The sequence below is a fragment of the Platichthys flesus genome, chromosome 10 (assembly GCF_949316205.1).
Source record: "Platichthys flesus chromosome 10, fPlaFle2.1, whole genome shotgun sequence".
NCBI classification, from domain to species: Eukaryota; Metazoa; Chordata; class Actinopteri; order Pleuronectiformes; family Pleuronectidae; genus Platichthys; species Platichthys flesus.
This window is the reverse complement of record NC_084954.1, coordinates 97290-115930: the sequence shown is the minus strand read 5'-3', so window position 1 is coordinate 115930 and position 18641 is coordinate 97290. Positions and strand designations below refer to the sequence as shown.

Below are 18641 nucleotides of genomic sequence, written 5' to 3'. Positions count from 1 at the left end.
GATGTCAGACTCCAACATGAAGGGCTGGAGCTCAAAACACAGACAAGTCCGACAGGGAATCGATCTCAAGTCTTCAATCATCAATCAGTCTGATCTGTATCGACTCATATTCACGTTGGTCTCAGAGATCTCAACAAGGTGCCACATCCTGTGATCTTCACAAGAGGAGAACTACCCAAACCTTTGAACAGGTCAAACCCTGATCCACGGTGTATATGGCGTCATTTAGCCTGAATGACTTCTACCGCACATATGATGATGTGTTCCGATATGCGAGGGAGAACCCACACATGGAACATCTGTCAGAGAGAGAACATGTTTATTTCTTAATGTTTCAGAACCAAAGATTTGAGAAAACTGACGACAAATGAAAATAATTCTGAATCCAAATCTTCTCATTTCTTGTTTTTACTCTTTTTTTTATCTAATCCAAACCAAATGATTTAGAAATATAAATGTATATATACATACATGTACTCTCATAATAAACATTGCTGGTAGATTAAGCAAATTCATCGCTTCATCTCTCAAGACTTGTGCTAAAAAAATGAGTCTCGCCATTTTTATAAAGTTACATTTATCACACAACTTTGTTTCTTCCAACGCTCCCAACGCAATCTGTTCCTTTTGTAGTTTGTTAAGTCAATGAGGTTGTGTATGTTTGTTCTAATTTATCTTTCAATAAATCAAAAGCATAAAAACAGAGGAGCATTTATTAATTTGAATTATGGCAAATCCTGAACTCAAGTGGAGCTCAAATACATCTCATACTGTTTTGAGGGAAATAAACCAGATTTGAATTTCTTAGAATAAACATAAAACCTGTCATATGTGTCAGTGAAGCCTTCAGCCAATCACAGCAGTTGGAGGAAACATCTGGAGCTGCAGCTTGCTCCCCACATGTTTTCAGGTCACGTGTTCTGCAGTGATGGAAAAGGTTGAACTGAATATTTCTAGTCAGTTTCAAGATAAGTCAATTGAAACCCATCAAGGGTCACATGGATTTCTTCAGTTATTGATTGATATTAATCATTGATCTGCAGGTTTATGTTGGTGATCAGCTGGGATCAGATCCTCAGTCAAATCAATAGATTTATAGTATCAGCAGTTTTTCCTCCTGCAGCTGTGACTGTGTCTGTTTCCTCTGAAATAAATTAACTGGAGATGAATGTAGCCGTCGCCTCTAATGAGCCGGGAGACTCCAGAGGATTAAAGATTTTAATTTCACACAGAAACAGCAGCTGCAGATAAATCATAGAGAGACCGCAGAGAGCCGGGGGGCCTCCAGACCCCCAGACCACGAGCTCCGGCCAGAACCAGAACTCTAGACTGGACCTGAACCCTTTACTGGACCTGAACTCTAGACTGGACCTGAACTCTAGACTGGACCAGAACCCTTAACTGGTCCAGAATTTTAAACTTTGTTGAACAAGGACTGAAGTGAAAACACTGAGGTCAAAGACATGTCCGCTGACTGTCCCCTCATGTTAAAGGTAATTTACTCCTCCCGTCCTCCTCACCCCTCTTCCACTCTCAGCTCCCCGTCCTAGAGGACTCCTCCCGTCCTCCCCATCGTCTTGTTCCTCCTCTGTGATTATTAAAGGTCCTCCTCACCCTTCTCTCACTCTCACCTTTGCATCCTAGCCACCCTCCTCCTCCTGTGCTGACCTTAACTCCTCATGTGAAAGGTTGCCTCGCCGTCGCTCCTGCTTGCTCATCATCTCATTTGGAAATTATTCTGATTAATACATTGAGCGGCTCTTTTGAAGCATCTCCTCCAGCCCTGCTGGAGAAAACACATATTGACTCTCTGGGTCTGGCTCCTCTTTTGATGTCTCACTTTATACCCAGAGACCTTGAGGGCTTTAATTAACATAGAAGAGGGGGGGGGGTCACAATCAGGTCTGTAATCCCTGCAGGAGTCCAACCTCCTCACAGTTTGACCAAAGACACAGTGAGACAAACCGTCCTGTAACTGTACCATCCTCCGGGAGGACAGGTTTATTGAACCATTAGCAGAAAACAAATAAAAAAAGCTCTTGCCTCATTAGAAATGACTGATGAGTAGTCTATCTTCACCCAGAGAAGATGACACGCCCCCAACAGCCCACATGTCACTGAAGGTCAGAACCTTGTCCATCGTGTCACAGTCAGCACGCTGAACTCTCAGGCTTCTTTCAGCACCAGCACCGGCACAGGCCACACTGACACTGGTTCTAAGATGGTTCCTGCTTGTCAGCCAAACGTTCAACTTGGCGGAACCGAAGACAAAGTTCAGCAAATGCAGATCTGACTAAATACCTGTTGTTTAACTACATTACATTATTACATTACATTTCATTACGTTACATTTTGCTTAATCTTTTATTCGAAGCGACTCACAATAAGTGCATCAACCCCGAGGAACCGACCCAGGACGACAAGAATCAAGAAAGTTTCAGCAACTTCCTGTTGACTACGATTAATTTAAGTAGGAAACTTGCTGGAGGTTTTTGAAGCTTTGCTGTGAATCCCTGTTTATGATTGACAGGGATCTCAGCCAATCAGCGTCTCTCTCTGAAGCACCTTGCTGACATCGTGGATGTCTGTTGATCTTAACCTGTGATGAGTCAAAATGTCTCTTTCCACCAGGATGAGCTGCTGAGGCGTCAGACAGAGAGAGGCGGGGCTCTGGACGACAGGCGAAGGCTGGAGGCGGAGCTGCAGGCATTACGAGCCAATCACAGGTCAGGCTATTTTAAAGCAGCAACATTTAGAAGGTTTATTATTACAGTTAACAGTTTATAGAAGAAAGTTCACATGTGACTCTGAACCTGTCTGTGATGATGATGATGGTGAGCAGACAAACACACACAGAGACACACACGCACACAGACACGCACACCTTGTCTATAACATGAGCTGTTTAACTTAGACTTTCTGACTCCAGTATAGATTATAGATAGTAATTAATTTATATATAAATGTGTAGTTTGAATAATAACTAATGATAGTTAATTATTATTAGTATTATAATAGCAGGTTGATGCTGAAGCTTTATTGAAAAGAGTCAAAGATGAACACCTGCTTGTGGGGCTTGCAGATGTGTGGGACTAGTTCTGAGGACTAGTCACAGAGATCTGGAACTAGTTCTGAGAACTAGTTACAGAGATCTGGAACTAGCACCAGTGTCTTGGGTTTTATTTTGACAGTTTTTAACTCAATAAATGTTTCAATCTTAGACACTGAAACAAGCACTGATGGTAAAAATGGGTTCGGGTCAAAGGTGGAAGTGGGACTTCGTGGTCTCAACTGTAAACCTACATCAGTTTATTATTGGCCTATAGGCAAATGAAGAGTGATAAACATTCCTATTGGCTGAGTGCAGTTTGGCGGGCAGGTCCTGGCTGATGGGGGATGAGTTGTGGGTGGTTGAAATAATTCCTCTTTTGGATATACACACAAGGAAGAGCAGCGTAACGTCATTGATTAGAAAGTGCGTTGGATTTTCAGGCTGGAGGTTGAGAGACACTGATCAGCTGTTTGTGTCATCTGGTTTCCCCCCCACCCCTCAGCTCTTCTCCCTTGTTGTTCCACGATGACTCTCAGGTGAGTTCCCCGGAGGCCCCGCCCCTTTCGGCCCAGATGCAGCAGCTGTCAAAGGAGAAGCAGAGTGTGGAGGCGGAGCTTCAGCGCTGTCAGGGGGCAGAACGAGAGGCCAGCGAGAGAGTCCTCAGGTCAGACTCTCATATCTGTTGACATGGTTTTATAATGAATAGAATAATATATGTAGTTTATTATTTATTTTTTGAGTTGATCTACGTATACAAGTGATGATCAGTGTTTTAATCCTTCATCTGAACATCCAAGTTCTTGTTCCACTCCTGTTTCCACTCCTGTTAACCCTAACCCTAACCACGTCTTTGAACTTCGCCTCAGACACAAACATGAAACTCGACTTTGAAATAGAGATGAGCTGAGACGCTGGTCTGACCAGAGCTTGAATGTGATGCATATTCATTGATTGGTTCAGTGCCTCTGTCCAGTTTTGATTTCTCAGTTTTGATCAAATACAAATATTTAACGTTTTTAAATAAGAAAAGAGAAACTCAAAGCCTTCACTGAGCCGCCAGTCAGCCGAAGGTCAGCCAGCACAGAGTCCAAGAAGATCTTGATCATCATGACGTGCAAAAAACAACTGGACCTTGTGATGTCATACTCAAACATCCAATCTGCTCAGTTTTGACAGAAGAAATGACCACACTTGAGACACACGCACACACACACACACACACACACTCCTAGGCTACTTCTAATCCTAAAAGTCTTAACCCTCAAACAGCCCATTGGACGTGTTCCTCCCTGTCCCTACTCTGTTGTCACAAAGATAGAAGTACAGGAACACACAAACACATCGAATCACACATCTCCCTCTTTAGATGATTCTTTGTAATGATCACCACTGATTGGTCAGTAATAAAAAGGTCAACCACGACATTCAGTCAGAAATCAGAAGCATTTTTGACGACTGTTCCCTCATTAAACTTTAGTTTGATCCATGTTCACATCTATGGATCAATCTAAATGAAGACCTTAGTCAGTAAATTCAACAGGTGGATTCATGAACAAACACAGGACAGCTCCCCCTACTGTCAGATTATATGACGGACAATAGCCAAAATCATAGAGTTCTAATGTCCCGAAGAGAAATGGTCACATGCTTTTTATATCTGTTGACACTTTTGACAGATTTATCATTTTTGTAGTAAAGAGAAAAAAATCAGAATTTGTTCCATGTCCTGTAGTTCCCCCGTCAGTCCTAATCAATCCGTACAATGAACTTAGTTATTTGTGAGTTAGTGAGTCTGTGCTCTGCTGTGTGGTCGCTGCTCAGCGGCTGAAGAAGGAAACTTCACAGGCTGTGAAGTGACAGTGAGTCAGAAACATGTTGCTGAGTGGAACAGACTGTTAAAGCATGTGGGTATAAAGAGATTTGGTTGTGGTGATTCATATTCAGATGATGGTGTGAGTGTCTCTGTCGGCGAGTTGATCAGGAAGAATTAATCCTTCAGATTTCGACTCGTGCAGGAAGACGGTCTGATGCTGAATAACGTGACTTCTTCTTCTGCTGCTTCTCATCTCATCAGCTTGAAGATGAAGGGATGAGATTCATGATGAAAACAGCTTAAGTCGTCCGTCTGCGTTCCACGCATCCTCCTGGGCTCAAACCCACGGCTTTCTGCTCTAATTTGGCTGCCAGCGGGGGGGACGGCCGGCTCTGAAGAGCCTCCCAAGTTTCTGAACAGTGAAGAGAGGAATATTTGTTCTCTGGAGGGGGTTGATAGAAATCTGCTGGTTATTAGGGATAGAAGTTTAATTTGGTATTGAGAGAGAGAGAGAAAGAGAACGCGAGGCTCATTGATTGTTAGAAAGTCATACAGGGTCACATTTCTACTTCGTCTTTTTCATTTCAGTCTCATCTCAGTTTGCTGCATTCTTTTTCTCCCTGTGCTAAGTGTGACTGATATGGATCAGTTTCTGAGTAACGATGTTTCTCAGTTTGGAACATTTGGTAAAAACAGGTCTGTGATCAGGTCATGGAATCTTCAGAGTTGTAAACGTGTACGTAGGAAACTGGACTTGCTCAGGTTTTTTATAATATCAACGAGTCTGTGACCACAGGTAGAAACTGATGGAATCTGCTGGGGTGGTGAGTTCATTGGGCAGAAACACGTCTGAAGTTAAATGTCGAAGTCGAGAATTATGAAAAAATAGCAACACTTGATACCAGTGTTAAATATGTTCATACGTCAACAGATTTGTATTCTGAACATGCCCCCTACATACACAGACTCACACTCTCAGTCTTCTTACCTTAGGGTTGTTTGTTTGATTCCCACTGTTTAGTCTGAACTGAAACCTTTTGTCTTTGTTCTCCTCAGGCTGGAGCGTCTGGTCGAGGTTCTGAGGAAGAAAGTTGGGACAGGAAGCGTCCGAGCCGTCATCTGATCCCCGACTCTTCTTTTTGTTTTTATTAACTTTTTATTTGAATATTCTTTCTCTTACTTTGGATGGTTCTCGTTTGTTGCCTCAAACTGTTGTAAAACCAAAAACCATGTTTTCAGGAGTCCTGCAGACGGAACTCTTTCGGTCTGACAGAGGAAACGTGGAAACTGAGCATGAGCTCTGATCATATTTTAAAGCCCTGATCACATATATATTTCACTATCTGTATATATATATATATTATGAAAAAATATATATATTTTTGGGTTTATATATATATATATATATATATATATATATAAACCCATAAAATAGGCAGTTTTTACTGTGAGATGTTTGATTTTGTTGTGACAAGAAATAAAATGATAATTTCCATGTTTTTAGTTGTTTATAGAAACACATACATGTTGTAGGATAACCGTGATGTGACTGACATTTTAGTTTGTTAAAAAAACAAAGTCAAACAAGTTAAATTACATAACATTCTGGAAGAGCTGCAGCGGTCGGTTGGCACAAGCATGTAGACCTGCCAGGACGGAGTTTCAATAGTCTAGACCTGAGATGATCAGAACCTAGACCAGAACCTGGACCAGAACCTGAACCGGGCCTCTGAGTGAGAAGGGAACGTGTTCTCCTGATGTTGTTCAGCATGAATCTACAGGAATGTGTTGTTGCAGTAATGTTGGCAGTGAGGGGGAGTTGACGGTGGAGTGTCAGACCCTAACCCTGGACTAGTCGAGGTAGGACAAGATGGAGAAGAGTTTTTTGAGGTTAGAATGAACATAGAATTTTACTTTGGCAGAAATCGAGGCAGAGAAGGAGGAGGTCTATAAGTGAGCAGGTCGTCGGGGGGGGGGGGGGGGGATTTCCTTTCTCATGCGTAGTGGCTCAGTCGGCTCGGGTCAGACAGAGCTGGGGACGACTTGCAGACCTGTAAGAGGACAGAGAGAATCAAGAGAGGAGGACAGAGTAGAAAGCAGAGTGTGAGGATGCATGAGTGAGAAAGACTGGGATGAGGGAGGCTGATAGAACAGAGGAGGTCAGAGAGGAGCGACAGGTACAGAGTCTGTTCATGTGGTAAGGTTGTCAGGGGTGGTGTGGCCTAGTGGTTAGAGTGGTGGCTCTCCAACAAGAAGGTTGCCGGTTCAAACCCTACTCTCACCCATCTGCATGCCGAAGTGTCCTTGGCAAGACACTGAACCCCTAAATGGCCCCTCATAAATGTTGAGTGTTCCAATTGTAAGTCGCTTTGGACGAAAGCATCAGCTAAATGACATGTAATGTAATGTCAGAGTGGGAGAGAGTAAATGTGCTTTGGTCTTCTTCTTCCACCTCTTCTTATTGCTCCTGTTTCTTTTCCTCATCCCTCAAATCATCCTCTTCCTCCCTCCATTCATCCTCCTCTTCCCTTCTCTTTGTCTTTAGTCTGTTGATTTAAGGTTCTTTTCTTAACCTCTTGTATTTAAAGATTCATTTTCTGGGATTAATTATTTCAGGATCACTGTGACAAATTCATGTTCCCTGAAAACTTCAAATTAAAATTATCTTTTACAATTTTCCTGATCTTGGTCAAACAGATGAAAGGTTTCCTGGTTTCTGCCCCGGAAACCTGTCGAAGACGAAAAACTAAACTTAAAATCTAAGAGACGTTGACACTAAGACACTACAGCTCCGAGACGGACACATGACATCACCTTAACTCAACGCTAAGAGACATTATTTCACCTGACATCACGTGACATCAATGTGTTCTCCATAAGATCAAAGTTTATTGATCCTCACACCAGGGACATTCAGTAGTTACAGCAGCAGGTCAGAATGAGGTAGACAAGAGAATACAAATATAAAAAAGAAATATAACATAAAGTTGTCTGGATTGTACACTCCTCTCTCTCTCTCTCTCTCTCTCCTTCTGTCTCTCTCTTTCTGTCTCTCTCTCTGTCTGTCTCTCTATCTCTCTCTCTCTCTCGCTCTCTCTCCATCTGTCTCTCTCTCTCTCCTTCTGTCTCTCTCTTTCTGTCTCTCTCTCTGTCTCTCTCTCTCTCTATCTCTCTCTCTCTCTCTCTCTCTCTCTGCAGGTATTCCTGACTCCAGAGCTGCAAGATAACCAGTTATTATTATTATGGAATTATTTTTTTTATTCTGTAATAATTAGTATAATTATTATCTCCTAATAATTAGAATCTGCTCAGCCCAACCGGTCGAGGCAGGTGTCGCCCACATTGAGTCTGGTTCTCTCTCTCTCTGTCCTGCCTTTGATCCCCCTTGCTGTCTTCCTCTTCTCCTTTTCTTCTGTCTCTCTCTCTGTTCTCTCTATCTCTGTCTGTTTCTCTGTCTCTGTCCTGCCTTTGATCACCCCCCTTGCTCTCTTCTTCTTCTCCTTTTCTTCTCTCTCGCTCTCATTCTGGGGGGGATTCTTTGCTCTTTTCATTGGCTGAGCACAATTGTGTTATTGGAGATAATTAATTCCAATCCCCATCAAAAGGCATTAGTGGCCCCGGGGCCCCTGTTCGAGTCTTTCTAGTGGAAGAATGAAAGAAAGATGAAGAAAGGGGCAGAGGGCTGTTGCATTGTGGTCGTCATTTTCCTCCATAAGGCGCGAGTGTAGAGAAAAGAGTGCGAGGGCTTTAGTGAAATGAAGCTGTGGGCTGCAGCCGCCGGGCCCTCAGAGGCCCGGGCGGCCCCGCTCCCCCCCGCCGGGGACATATGGACATATGGCTTCTATTACAGCAGCGGCCTGGGTGGCAGAGGGAAGCTTCACCTCCATCAGACTCAGTGAGGAGTGGCTGACGTTTACAGATCACATCCTGTTTTATTTAGAATTTATTTTCAGAATTAGCTGTGAGCACTGCAGCTTTCAACCACTGAAGAAGAACTGAAATACTATAATTATTTGTAATAACTACAGCACAGATATTAAAGTATGAAAAGTAAAAGCACCACATTAAATTATATTTGTTTTATTCATCAAGTTTCACAAATTTGTTAAATAAATGTAGAATGATTTTACCACTACTCATCAATGTTTTTAATAATATAATACAAAATTCTAATACAAGTCTTTTTGAGTTTCATTTCATCGTTTCCTAGGAGCTGTATCATTTATGGGATAAATTTTCTGATGATTTTAAATCTACCCGCTAAAATGATAATAATATTGTTATTCACTAATGAAAAGGATAAAATCAAGGACGTATCAAAAAGGGAGAAAATATAATTTACAATTTCACATGAATTCATCTAAACATGAAATGACGTCCAGATGCACATCATACATTTAATGATGTGAAAACCATTTTAACGTTTTAATCTTTGCCCTGCAGACAGAATCAGGAGAATAGTTGATTGTACAGGTTTTGAAAACTTAAATCAAATAAAAACATTTAATTTGAAAATTATTTGAACTATCGAAGGTGAGATTTGTAAATTTGGATTTTATCAGATAATACAAATGATCTCCATTGGCAACACAATAATTAAAGTGGTTATTCAAACCTAACATAAAAAATATAATTATAATATACACACATCTGTTGTCCTCCAAAAAATGATTACCTGTCAATATAAAGATAAACTAATTATAACAAATTCCGATAAACAAGCTGACTGGAGGAAATGTCACTGAGTGTCAGAAGCTCAAATTAAGCAAATTTCTAAAATCCATGAACTTCTGATGTTATGTTCCAGTTAGAATTAAGTGGATTTGTTGGTTAGGATCAAGAATTAAAGTATTTTCTGACTTTGACAACTAGATAAACAGAGTTCATGTGTGTGTGTGTGTGTGTTTTTGTGTGTGTGTGTGTGTTTTTGTGTATGTGTGTGTGTGTGTGTTATGTCACTTAATTACATTTATTTGACATGAAAACATGTTATTAAATATGTTAACTCTGAATGTCTTTTATCTGCAAACTGAGGTGAGGTCAGGACCTTCCGTCATCGCAAAATTTCAAGAAGCAGCTGATCAGCAGACAAATTAAATACACACATTATACACAATACATACATCTTACGCAATATACTAATACAGACGCAATACGAAAAACATATGTAATACGCGCAGCAACAATAATAATTTAATAGCTTTATTTAAACAGCACCTTTCAAAACCTACCCCAAAATAAAAACGTCTAAAAGGGATGGCAAATGAAAATAATAAACAAAACATAAAAATCTATAAACAATCCAGTAATAGTCATTTGCTAAAAGTATATCATTTAAAAGTGTTTCAAACCTGAGTAAATGATTCCAATATGCATTATTTATGTTATTTTCAGACTGAATCTGATCATATTAACATCCTATAATCAATCAAACATCAGGCAGTTTTTGTAATGTGACTGTCAGAGAAAAAATAAATGTTTTATTCAAAATCTTATTTTAACTATTTAAAATCATATTTTCAAGTTATGATACTAATGAAACAAAAGATGTTGCAACTGAACCGAAATGTATTTCCGACAATGAACAAAAGTTTAAAGTTCCGTTGTAATTATTATTAATATTATTGAGACCAAAACCACAACCATGTTTTGTTTCAGTTTGCAATAAATATCAGTTTAATATCATTGAGACACATTTAATTTATTTTGAAAATGTATATGTTAAGTTTTTCATTCGAATAATATTTTTTTAGACCATAATTATATATATTTTCCTTTCAATTCAGATGGTTAGGGTTAGGGTTCACATTTTCAGCTCTTTTACGTTGGGATTGGTTTGTGTTTACGGGGCTTCAGTGGATTTCTTTTCTGCGTGTTTCATCAGAACTGTCTCGGCTCCGCTCGGCTCCGCTCGGCTCCTCTCGGCTTGGCTCGGATGTAATTAGCGGATGATTAAAGCTTCATTTGAGACATTTCACGGCTCAGCGGTGAAAGAGCCTCAGATCAAAGGAAACGTGTCGTGTCGTGTTCCGGTTCACGGAGCTTCGAGGAGCTTCGAGGCCGCAGGCGGTTCATCATGTTCGGCCTGAACTCCAGCGCTGCGGCCGAGACGGAGCCGAGCGCATCTTAATCACATAATAAATGTATAACATATAATAATATGGGAAATAAAAACCACACTGACGTCACCACGAGAAGCTGAAAGTGATCAGAAATTAAGTGAAATCATAAAGGAAGCATTTTCTGTAAAATACATAAATGTGTATCTGAAAGTAAGACAATTTAATAAACATGACAACATGAAATACTCATCACATAAAATCATCCGTCCCTCATACCAAAATAATAATATTATTAATAGTAATAATAACAATAACATGTTCAGGGTTTTAATGAAAATTCAGAAAAGGTTTTTTTCTGGAACCGAGTCCGTAGAAACAAGATGTTTATCTGAGATACGAATTAAAATTTAATACAAATAATTTTTTTTATATCTTGCAACTGATCAATGTAATTGCATTAAATTTATGTCTAATAAAATCTAAGTTTACATCATCACTGAAGCAATAATCATTCATTCATTCGTCTCTACTGTCTTTAATGATTCAAAAATAAGGATAAAATAGATCAATAATCAATCGATCAATCAATGTTTCCTTCTTTTATTTAAAAATGACAGAATAAGTTAAGAACATGCATCAGTCAAAAACCAACGAGGAAGAAACACATGGGGTGGGGTGGGGGGGGGATGGGGTAACTAATTCATCCTCCTCTCTCCGTCTGTCTCTCTCTCTCTTTTCAAGCTGAGTTTGAAATCAATTGTTTTTGCCCCAGAAAACAGAAGAGGAAGAAGAGCCTTCCTTCATGCAAATGGTTATATTAATCATAACCAATAATCGGTGATTGTGGGAAGTTTAAATACACAAAGAGGATTTTTATCATCAGACGTACCAACCGTCAGAAAGCAGACAGGAAGTGGTTTCTCCTTTTTCACACCGAGTGAGAGTCACAAACACAAATCTTTGATCCGAAGCTGAATCAATAGCTTTAAGAAGTGACTGATGGATTGTGTCCAAGTGTCACAGCTACAGATGGATTATTGATCAGTGATCACAGGTTAACAACATAGTCATCTAAACGGTAGAAATTATTATTGATCGCAACTTGGTATTTAAAATAATGGAAATTATTACATTATGAGAAATAATGTGAATAAAACAGGACATTTGTGTTCATCACAACCAAAATACTAATTAAAAAACGATATTTGTCAACTAGGGATAAATGATTGATTCCCTTCATGAAGCTGATCTCAAATTGTGTTGTCATTGCACACCTGCTTTCATTCCAAATTTGTATTTGTTTATTTGAAATTTAATGAATAAATGTTGATTTAAGATGAAGAAAATTCAGTGAAACAAAAAGTTTGGTTTCGTTCAAAAGACAAAACTATTTTTAATCTAACTGTTAGTGGCATAGTGAAAACAGAAAAGCTCAGAGATTTGTGACAAATCTTCTCGGTAACAGACGACACCGTTCAGAGAGGCAGGGCAATCTGTGTCTGAGTCGTTTGGGTGAACTGACCCTTTAAATCAAAAGCCGTTTCATCTGTGCTGAGGTTTCTCACTCCGAGGGTCGCAACCCGTCAGGAGGTCAGCTGAGAAGCGAGAAGGTCGTGGGAGAAATAACTCCTCCTCATAACTGATCAAATACATCAGTTAGCATCTTTAGAATCCAGATTTGTTTCTGTAAACATCTGCAGCTTCATCAGTGTCAACAAAGCAGCCGCTTCACTGCCATCACCAGGCAACCCCCGAATCTGGTGAATAAAACTTTCAACAGGACAAAACACCAACTGGATCAAAGTCGGTGGTTTACTCTAATCCTACGGCAGCTTTCCTGAGGTTAGCATCCAGTTAACTCTTTTCAGTGATTCACCTAAAAACTTTCCTCCGAGCCACAAAGATGCTGGATAAAGACAAAGCTCAACACTCTTTGTGTCACTGAAATCATTTTGAACATAAAGTTAATATCTCTTGAGTCTTGAGACCAATAGAGAGTCTGGATGTCCAGGTCCACAACAACTGATATAAACACAAAATTATGAACTGCAGAATCAACATGAACGAAGATCCTGAATTGCATGGACGGAGGAACCTGGTCTGACCGGAGGACAATGTGTTGGAGGTTTACAGTAAATCAGCATTTGACCGGTTGGTATCCTGAACCTTAAAAAAGTGAGCTTCAGCTGTTTGTGACTCAGTGTGTAAAAGGAGAAAACAGACCAGGTATCAGTTTAATCAGCTGACAGTTAACATGTCCGTGTCCTGGCGTAGTCACAGTGCAGAAGTTCCAAAACCAGCCGACCAGCAGCAGCAGAGTCGATCCAGTTCAGCATCGCCGCAGTCAGACAGGAAGTCCAGGATGGCTGCATGCAGAGTCAAATTAGCAGGTGCAGCAGATACTATGAAGAGTTGAGGAGCGGTCTGGGATAGACCCCCTGGTAGTAAGAAGCCTCCAGAGGTTCCATGGTCCTTCCCCCGAGGCCAGATGCCCCCCCAGCACTGTAGGAGGAGTACTGCAGGGCCTCATAGGCTTTCAGATCCAGTTTGTGCTGCTGCTCTGAGGACGACATTAAGTTGTTGATGGAGAACGGGTGATTGAATGAATAGTGGGGGTCTCCTTTGAGGTGCAGTTGGGACTCATGGGTCATGGAGTGGGGGGGCAATGACAGGGAGGACAGGAGATGAGAGCCAGACACCTTCAGGTCTGCTCCGCTGATGCCACCCCGCATGTCCAGACCTTGAGGCGAAGTCACCTGGCTGGAGGAGGGCAGGGAGGAGTCCAGGAGTCCAGGAGGTTTAAGGGAGTCCCCTGCAGGAGAAACGTGTTCTATACCACCCCCCACCCCCCCCTGATCTTTTCGCCCATCTGATTTTGCAGATATCTTCTTCTCGCACTTGAACCTCTTTTGGCGGCGAAGGTAGCAGCCATTCTCGAACATGTTCCCAGAGTCTGGGTGGAGGGTCCAGTAGGAGCCCTTCCCCGGTTTGTCAGGCGAGCGCGACACCTTAACGAAGCAGTCGTTGAAGGACAGTGAGTGCCGGATGGAGTTCTGCCAGCGCTGTTGGTTCTGACGGTAGTATGGGAACAGGTCCATGATCCACTGGTAGATCTCACTCAGAGTCAGCATCTTACTGGGCGCCTGCTGGATGGCCATAGTGATGAGTGAGATGTATGAGTAGGGTGGTTTGGCATGTGGGTAGCTCCGTCTGAAGGCCTTATTCTCACGGCCACGGTTCAGTCCAGTACTGCTATACGCCATGCCAGTGCTCATTGTGGGACTCATGCCCCCGTATGGATTCAGGCCCATTGAGGGTTGCTGCAAGCTCATACTGGATGGGCTCAGGGTTCCACCCATCGAGCCCACACCCCCTCCCAGACCTGACATGGCTGCAGGAGCCGAACCGCCCATCCCCGCCACTGGGGCAGGACTCAAACCAGTCCCGCTATACGACATGTTGAAGGAGCCCGATGTGGTTCCACTGCTGGACATGTAGCCCGACATGGAGCCCATTCCGAGGCCAGAACCCATTCCACCACCTCCCATTGGAGAGTACACCTGCACAGAGAACAGAATCAGTTAGAACCAGTGCATCAAGATTTAATTAGTCTTTAAAACACAATCAATTTGAACCAGATCGATTCAGATCAGAAACCAACCCACCACCTGCCATTGCACACCGACCCAAGAGAACAAAACCAAAGCTACCTAGACCAGTTGGGGCAATTTAGAGCAAGTTAGTCCAGGACCAGTATCTGTTAGATCTGATAAGATCAGCTTCAGTTTTAACATCACACACAAATGGACCAAACTATTTAGACAAGATCAGTTCAACCACAACCTACAAAATTAGGTTTAAGCGACAATCTTATAATGATCAAATAAATAAAGTTGTAATGATTAAATAATTAAAGTTGTGATGATAAAATTAATAAAGTTGGGATGATGATAAAATAATTAAAGTTGGATGATAAAATAAATAATGTTGTGATGATAAAATTAATAAAGTTGGGATGATGATAAAATAATTATAGTTGTGATGATGATAAAATAAATAATGTTGTGATGATAAAATTAATAAAGTTGTGAGGATAATAGAGATTGATAATGAAATGTATGCTAATTTCGCTGAGGTGTCGCGACATAAACTAAAGTGACCTCAATAAAATATTTTCTCTTTTGCTGCAGTTTTATTTTACTCAGCCTTTATTTTATTTAAAGGCTCCTAGTTGCATTTTTTGTTTTTTTTAAAGCGGCCCGATTTTCATTGTTGTTTTCTAATTTTGACTTATACTGAAATTCATTGTATTTTGAATGTTTAGGAATCCGAGGTTAAACTATATACTTATATAAAATAATCAAATTAAATACAGCTTTATTAACGCAAATAGTTTTTTATGAACTCTAACAGAAAACTAATTTTTATACAAATTAAATACACATTTCTTTTTAGTTCTGTTCGTCTTCGTGTTTAGTCCCGGACCCGGAGCGGGGAGACCCGGGTCTCAAAGCCGCCCAGTGACGGGGTTGTGCGCGAACAGTCACCGACCTCCTCGCTGTAGAATCCGCTCCAGTCCGGAGCCTCGTGTCCTTCCATCTTCACCGCGCCCAGCATGGCGGGAGCCCGCAGCCCCAACACGGATCCTGCAGGTCCCGGTCCTGGTGCTGGGTGGCAATCCTGGTCCAGGTGAAACCGTTCCGTGCCTATCTGGTCCAGGAAGAGCAGAGAGAAGTAGTGTTGAAGAGGAGGAGGAGGAGGAGGAGGTGATGGTGACCTGTTTCTCCTCCTCCTCCTCCTCCAGCAGGTCCAGCCCTCTGGATCCACCTCCTCCTCGATCCCTCACTCCTGTCCTCCCTCCACCACACTGAGGAGCAATCAGTCAGATCGATCTATGATTAATAAATACAATTTCAACTTTCCTTCATTTGTCCCTTGAATGAAGAGTTAAGGTTCGACTTCAGGGCATCAGTCAGGGACGGGTTAATTATTAAATCGCATGTTGAAGATTAAACCTCATTGAAATTTACAACGTGAATAAATTCTATTTAAACCGGAACTAAATAATAACTAAAGAACATATGAAAAAACGTGATTCTTAAGTCAGAAATAAAAGTTTAAGTTTTAAGTAAAAATAAATATTCAAGTGTCTAATCAAATATGCTACATTTATTTGAGGGTTTAATCCTCCAAAAGATTAAACCTTTAATCATGAATTGAACACCATAATAAACTTTTCTTTGCATGAAATCATCTTAAAGGCACGAGGCTGGTTTAAATCATATTTATCAGATAGATTTCAATTTGTTCGACTGTTAACCCTCCTCAAAGTTTCCCTGTAGTTTGACTCTTGTTGAGTTAAGAACAGAGAACTCGGCTTCTTGTTAACATCTATGAGACAAACTGTGGTTTGTGAATATGAGACAAAACGAATAAAATGTGATAGAATGAAAACCCTTAATCCATTTGATGAAGCCTTTAGTTCTGGATCAAGTCCTGAACCAACCCTTAGGTCGAGACCGCTGGTAGAATTCCCATCATGCACTGAGCACTTTTCTCTCTGTCTCCCCCCCCCCCCATTTATTTGACTTTACCCTCCCAAAGTACCCCCCTCCCCTCTTCCTGACTCGAGAGCTGCAGGATTCAGACAACTATTATTATTATTGTTATTTTTATTATATGAACTGTTGCTGCTCATTTATAACACCTTTCCTATACAAATATCACTTATTGTTTTCATTATAACAACTACATTTTATAGATATATATCTATTATCTCCTGAATCTATTTATTAGAGTAAAATGGTGTATTATTATATATTTTCTAGATTTATTGCTTATTTTAACATTTACAAAAAATGGTTTGCTTTATTGCATCTATTCTATTTTAAATGCTTTATTATGGCACCTATCAGAAATAAACCTTTACTATTGTATTAGTTGTAAATTCAATGCTTTATTATAATATTTATTTTAGATATAGATTATTATAGATTTAATGTTCGCCTTCAGACCTGGAATCACTATAGATAACATCTGCTGTAGAATCAGTTCTTATTCATGATTAAAGAAAAAATGCTGCACACATTCTACATTACACAATTATTCAACCTTTATCCTTAATTCTAAATGGTAACTTTATAAAAACAGGCTTGTATAAATTGTAATCTTTCTAAATTCATTGAATCACAGAATTTTCTTTACAAAGGTTCAAAAAAGATCAATCAATCCATCAAACAATTTGTATTGTCTCATATTCACAAATCACAGTTTGTCTCATAGATGTTAACAAGGAGCAACATCGTCTGGTCTTAACTCAACAAGAGTCAAACTAACAAAGAAACTTTTATTAACAGGAAGAAAAGATTGATCATATCTTATCTGATTTGATCTAGACCGCAGCATGGATATTGTTATTAATATTATTTTAGTTGCTGCATTTGAGGAAATAGGTTAATGAACTGATGTTCAAACACGTAATCAATGATGAGACTTGTGGTGACTCTGTGTCACACATGAATTAAACCCGATCACAGACGAGTATCGGCTCTTTTCATTGGTTTTTATTCTGGCTGAATGGTTCCAGTCTGAGTGAGAAACGCAGCGGAACGACTGATCACTGTTCACCATTATCACCCGGGATTAACTGGATCATCCCCAGATTAAAGGACACTTACACAAAAAAGATGTGAGGAGAGAGGAGGAGAAAAGCAGCTAAAGCAAGTACAATTATCTAATTAATACAGCTTTCCTTAAAACAACAGTTAGACACCAACACACAGATTGATTGATTGATATCAGCATTGTTCTCAAATTTTGGATACTCTGCTTTTCATTTATATATTCAATATACAGTCATAAGGAACAAACAAAAAGACAACTGTTTAGCATAATACACCTCCTTCAGTTCATCCATTCTCTGAGTTTTCATCAACTAGTTTCCTCTCCTCCACCGTGTCACAGTCGTAGTAGAAGGACTTCCAGCTGTGTTTCTTGTAGTCTTAGGCGTTGAGTAAATTTCCTCAACAGCCTCTTCCACTTTTCTTGGTTAGGGTTTGACCAGTGATTCTTTACACCATGTACCATCTCGGAAAATATTAGGTTCTCCAAGTACCACTGTTATGAGCAACATTAAAATACAGCAGTGTAGGCCTAACCTAGTCAGCTAGAGACAGTTCACTCAAGAGGAAGGTTTATTCTTAATAAGAAAATGATCCATTGTTGACTGTTGTCGGCCACAGACACACAAAAGTGTAGAACTCGAACGGGCACTTAAACACCTTCACACTGGTGATTGGATACAAGTTATAGCTTTGTCATAAGAGATGAACAAAAAAAGGGTTAGGATTTAGAAGTCAATCACACAGCTTCTGTTTCTTCTGTTTGTGTTAAATTCAACCTCCAACTCTTATTTTATATATTTAACTGAATGTTTTTTTTCTAATGGAACAGGTCCAGTTATATTAGTCCCTGGCCTTGTCTTATTTCCCTCAACAGGGACAGTAGAATACAAACAATCGATTTGAACTGAACTCTGCCGTCAATCAAATCATTCATCTCAGTGTGAAAAGTTTTTTACAGATGTTATCTTAGTCAGCAGGTTCAGAGTTTCGGTGTGAGTCACTTTGATTGTAAATTGTGCAGCTGTCTCACTAAAAGCTCCTCAGTGACAATTATCCTGTTACTTCAGAGACAGTCTCACCCGTCACCCGCT

The 18641-nt window shown here is 40.3% G+C and overlaps 2 protein-coding genes across 3 annotated transcripts in view; one reads left to right on the top strand and one right to left on the bottom strand.

The window, feature by feature from the left end:
- Positions 1–6364, top strand: part of mipol1 (mirror-image polydactyly 1) — a 30114-nt gene extending 23750 nt beyond the window's left edge. For both annotated transcript variants that reach the window (XM_062397417.1, XM_062397418.1), the window contains exons 12-14: positions 2632–2726; positions 3555–3716; positions 5922–6364. In XM_062397417.1, coding sequence (XP_062253401.1) covers positions 2632–2726; positions 3555–3716; positions 5922–5988 — 324 coding nt within the window. In that variant the 3' untranslated portion in view covers positions 5989–6364. The remainder of the gene's footprint in view (positions 1–2631; positions 2727–3554; positions 3717–5921) is intronic.
- A 5255-nt stretch (positions 6365–11619) lies between these two features.
- On the bottom strand, positions 11620–15558 carry foxa1 (forkhead box A1). Its single transcript, XM_062397601.1, has 2 exons — positions 15479–15558; positions 11620–14487 (listed from the first exon to the last, which is right to left on the bottom strand). Exons 1-2 carry the CDS (start codon positions 15542–15544, stop codon positions 13330–13332), a joined length of 1224 nt encoding a protein of 407 aa, XP_062253585.1. The 5' UTR covers positions 15545–15558; the 3' UTR covers positions 11620–13329.
- Between the last annotated feature and the right edge of the window lie 3083 nt (positions 15559–18641).